Raw genomic sequence first — 5,143 nt, 5'->3', positions numbered from 1 at the left:
ATGCTGAGCCGCCCACCGTCACAGAGCCAGTACGGTTAGCTACAGCAGGCTAGCACAACTGGGGCTCCTCACATACTCACTAACCCTCCCAAAGGTGGGGAGATTACACTTCTACACAGGTCAAATGAGGAAAAAAGACCTTGAAATGAGACTTTAGAACTTACCTGATGAAACTCGGAGAGTTTGGTGGACTATTCACTCAGATATTCCGTTACTCCTGTCTATTTATATGACTTCGTCGACTCCAACGGCTGTCCTGTCGGAGTTGAAAGCGCCCCAGCATGCACAGGAAGTGATGCGTGCTCACGCTGCTGTGCTGTGCTGTGCTGTGCTGTAGTGAGCGAATGTGCGCGCACATTAGGGCATTTCTCTTTTTTTTTTTGCGTAGAGGATACTGGGGGTGCTGTAACACGTTTCATTTCACCATCTGTAAATCTGTTTCTATGTGTTAAGTGTCATACACGTTGATATAGCTAACCATCTTCACCAGCTTCGTCTGTTTCAGATGAAATGAGTAAACATTACAAATGAAAGCAATAAAGAGCAACTACTTCAACCGAGTTCACTCGATTTTGCAAAACTAATTGAGAACATTTATATTTTAAAATTGGACGCATGAATATATTGTAAGAATTACTTGTTTGAAATGATTAATTTGACATTCCTCCTCGTGACTCCACCCAAAACAAACTTAAAAATAGAAACTGGTCATATAACACCCATTAACAGGACCACACATCAAATTACAAGCCGGGCACGATGCTTTATTACCTCAAAATTGAGTTTGTCCTGTAAATCCTTTATGTTTTTTTAAACAAAACAGAGTCTTCAAACTTCTGTTGTCACCTCAGGATGATTGGTAGACACATTTTTACGTACTTGTAAACATATTAGTCTGTGACAAAAGGACATCAGCAAATTAAAATAGTGGATTTAAGAACATCATCTGAATTAGGTAATCATTTATCTATAATCATTTCAACACCATTCCAAAATAAGGTGCAAACAAAGTCACTGTCACAGTCAAAGTCCAAACACACATATTAGTTGGACATAATAAAGTGTAGGTTAGATCATAATCCAACCAAGTCTATAACTGATAAACTTCTGCCAACTGATAAACTGATGAAAACAGCAGCATACAAATAAATAAAGTTGTGCAACAGGACTGAGCATATAAAGGACAAAATAACTTCAAATAACTGGGTGATAATTATTTTAAAAATTGCATTAACTAAAATACACCTAAAAGCCAATCTAAGCTATTTTATAATTGACAATAAAGAGCAGATTTGTAGTTAAAGGCAAAGGCGGCGACACAATAAATGCAATACAATCTTTCGCAGATCTGTCCTAAAACTGTCCAGACCTGTTGAACCTGTTGTCGTTCAGACAAACCTGAATGTACGAGACAATGGTGGCTTGATTAGCCTACATTTGGCAATCATAAGATAAATGACTGTGGGCACCGATAAGTGAACTGTACTGCACAAAAGTGTACGAAAGTCCTAAAAGGATGGCCATGCATTATTAATATTTTTCTTTCTTGTTTTCTCGTGATCTCGACATATCAAAAGTTGTTCTCTAAGTTACACAACTGCGCCAACAGGTGGCAGTACAGAACTGAATATAACAGATGGGGTGTTACTGTATATCCACTTTACTGTCCGCGTTTGGGACAGAATTAGGACCTTCTTCGTGATCGCTATAATTTGTGCAGTATTGTTCATTACTGACATTTAACTAACTCATACATGTAATGCTTGAATCAATATGATTATTTGTCTGTTTGTGCTATAGATGCATGACTCATCACAGTTATCACACCAGGTTCCGTGTGATAAACTAACTGCTTATTAAAACCAAGGTTGACCTCACTGTATTTTGTGTTTGCACCTATATCTTTATTTGTGCATCTTTGAAGTACATTATTTTTAGTTAATAAGCGGGGATGTTGTTTATCTAGGACGCGCTTCAACGGCTTATTTAATGTGCATCTTGTCCTTATTTTTAATCTTTATTGTTAACCATTAAGGCCTGGTTTCACAGACAGGGTTTATAGACTAAGCCAGGATTAGGCCATATTTCAATTAGGACATTTAAGTAATTGTTTATAAATGTGCCTTAGAAAAAGCATTACTGGTGTACATCTTGAGACAAAACAAGGGCAATGACATATTTTATGATCACTCAGTGCAAGTTTCTTTCAGTTGAAACAGCTCAGACTTACATTTTAGGCTTAGGCCTTGTCTGTGAAACCGGGGTATATGTAGGTTGATAAGAAATGTGATTTATATATGTAAAAATGTGTATATGCTAATTTAATTAGGTGATGTTATATACAGTGTTGTAATCTTTTGTATTTTCTACATTTCTTTGTAGGAAACCACACATATAGCCTACACACTCACACATAAATACTCTTCTCAAACAGCATCCAAAGCGTGCGTACACGATATCACAGCATATCCTACAAGACTAAAAATCACAAACAAATTATATATCATTTTATTTCAAACGAATAAGGATAATAAAGTGAGTTGAATCCAAGCAGCTCTAAAAGATGGTTCTCTGCAACAGTAGACTCACGACGCATTGTGTTTAAACAATCATTGTAAAAAAAAAAATTTTTTTTTAAACTTATGTCGAGATCACGAGATAATTAAGTCGTGATTTTAGGCTTAGGCCTTGTCTGTGAAACCGGGGTATATGTAGGTTGATAAGAAATGTGATTTATATATGTAAAAATGTGTATATGCTAATTTAATTAGGTGATGTTATATACAGTGTTGTAATCTTTTGTATTTTCTACATTTCTTTGTAGGAAACCACACATATAGCCTACACACTCACACATAAATACTCTTCTCAAACAGCATCCAAAGCGTGCGTACACGAGATCACAGCATATCCTACAAGACTAAAAATCACAAACAAATTATATATCATTTTATTTCAAACGAATAAGGATAATAAAGTGAGTTGAATCCAAGCAGCTCTAAAAGATGGTTCTCTGCAACAGTAGACTCACGACGCAGTTTAAACAATCATTGTAAAAAAAAAAAAAATTTTTTTAACTTATGTCGAGATCACGAGATAATTAAGTCGTGATCACGAGAAAACAAGAAAGAAAAATAATCATAATCCATGGCCTCTTAAGACTTCCGTAATACTGAGAGCATCTAGGCACATTTGATTTATTACCAGACTCCATCTTGTGGTGAAAGTCAGTAATACAAATGGAGACTGAAATGCTTGTGAATCAAAACAAGGTTTGGTTTGAAAAAACTTTAATTGCATTCTCAGAACAAGGTTTCTCACAAACATCACGTGCTTTATAATTAAACGCAGTGCTAACTTATGTCGAGATCACGAGATAATTAAGTCGTGATCACGAGAAAACAAGAAAGAAAAATAATCATAATCCATGGCCTCTTAAGACTTCCGTAATACTGAGAGCATCTAGGCACATTTTATTTATTACCAGACTCCATCTTGTGGTGAAAGTCAGTAATACAAATGGAGACTGAAATGCTTGTGAATCAAAACAAGGTTTGGTTTGAAAAAAGTTTAATTGCATTCTCAGAACAAGGTTTCTCACAAACATCACGTGCTTTATAATTAAACGCAGTGCTGGGTAGTAGCTAATTATATGTAATCCGTTTTTTTATAATTGTATTTAAATAATTTTTTGTTTTGATTTTATTTTTAAATATAACATTAAGATTTAATAATTAGCTTTTCATCAATTTACAAACTCAGAAATTTTTATATGGAATTTGGTATATTACAGTTTCTACAATGGTTTGATATTTTTGCATATTACCTTCAGATTATTTTTTTTTTCTTGCAGTTTCATTAATTTTCATGATTGTTTTGGCATTTAAATTATTGCTGAAATGTTATGATTTTCACTTCAGACATTATTTTGTATTCCAAACAATTATGTATTATGTATATATTTATGATTTAATCCTACCATTTTGTTTTGTTTCTAGGTCGAGGTCATTAAAGGTCAAAAAGCCTCAACAGATGTACGCATTTTGCATCGGTCTTGACAGACATGAATTAACATTAATGTGTCCTGTATCAACAATTACCTTTTGAAAATAAGTACCAGTACCTGCAGGGTGAAATCTCCCTTTAATTTCTGTGAAGAAACACACAGAAAGCATTATCTGCCAGCATACATCAGGGTTGTTATCAAAAACATCTTTATTTAGAGTCATTATGGAAAATATTTTAATGGTTGTCTTTGAGGAGACATTGAACAGAATACATAAAATGCTCACCAGATGTACATGTTTGATTATCCATTCATACTTTATATAATGTGAATCTGAAAGTCCCAGTACAAGCAGTGTAAACCCTGAAGATTTAAATCAAGGTTCAAGTGTTATGTCCTCAATATTACACTGTACGTACAAATAAAGGCTGAAATAAACAGGGTAAATGCTAATGCCGATATCTAGTCTATGTATATTCTACTTGTAGAACTCGTGTTCCTGCTCATCTTTCTTGATAACAGTCTTGTAAGCCTTCTCAAAGTCCTTAGCCAGCACAATGTAACGGTTTTCACGCACAGCCAGCATACCAGCCTGCAGACACAAAAAAACAGAGTTCATCTTTACAGAAAACATATGCTTGAAGAAATTCAGATCACAAATAAAAACAAATACACAAATAAGGCTATTTATGTTAAAGGGGTCATATGATATTGCTAAAAAGAACATTATTTTGTGTATTTGGTGTAATGAAATGTGTTTATGCGGTTTAAGGTTCAAAAAACACATTATTTTCCACATACTGTACATCATTGTTTCTCCTCTATGCCCCGCCTTTCTGAAACGCGTCGATTTTTACAAAGCTCATCGGTCTGAAAAAGCGAGGTGTGCTCTGATTGGCCAGCTATCCAGTGCGTTGTGATTGGTCGAATTCCTCAAGCGTGTGACGGAAATGTTACGCCCCTCACCATACTGTGATGCCTGCGGCAACCATGTGACGACCCCGGGCTGGACTCAGCGCGAAGTTGAAGTATTTCCTCAGCGACCAGCACGGATCAGCTCTAGGCATGACGAAGCAGATATCATCCTCTTTTGGAAGAACAAACAAAGTAGTTTCGCTTTCACAACAAAACACAGCG

At 35.4% G+C, this 5,143-nt stretch overlaps 1 protein-coding gene across 1 annotated transcript in view; it reads right to left on the bottom strand.

Moving 5' to 3' along the window:
* Window positions 1-4,416: 4,416 nt before the first annotated feature.
* Window positions 4,417-5,143, bottom strand: part of LOC107737826 (26S protease regulatory subunit 6B-like) — a 7,348-nt gene continuing 6,621 nt past the window's right edge. The window contains exon 10 of the mRNA XM_016549460.1: window positions 4,417-4,643. Coding sequence (XP_016404946.1) covers window positions 4,485-4,643 — 159 coding nt within the window. The 3' untranslated portion in view covers window positions 4,417-4,484. The remainder of the gene's footprint in view (window positions 4,644-5,143) is intronic.

The sequence above is a fragment of the Sinocyclocheilus rhinocerous genome, unplaced genomic scaffold, assembly GCF_001515625.1.
Source record: "Sinocyclocheilus rhinocerous isolate Xijiao unplaced genomic scaffold, SAMN03320098_v1.1 scaffold1876, whole genome shotgun sequence".
Lineage (NCBI taxonomy): Eukaryota > Metazoa > Chordata > Actinopteri > Cypriniformes > Cyprinidae > Sinocyclocheilus > Sinocyclocheilus rhinocerous.
Note: the sequence above shows the minus strand (reverse complement) of the source record. Positions and strands in the feature narration are given on the sequence as shown.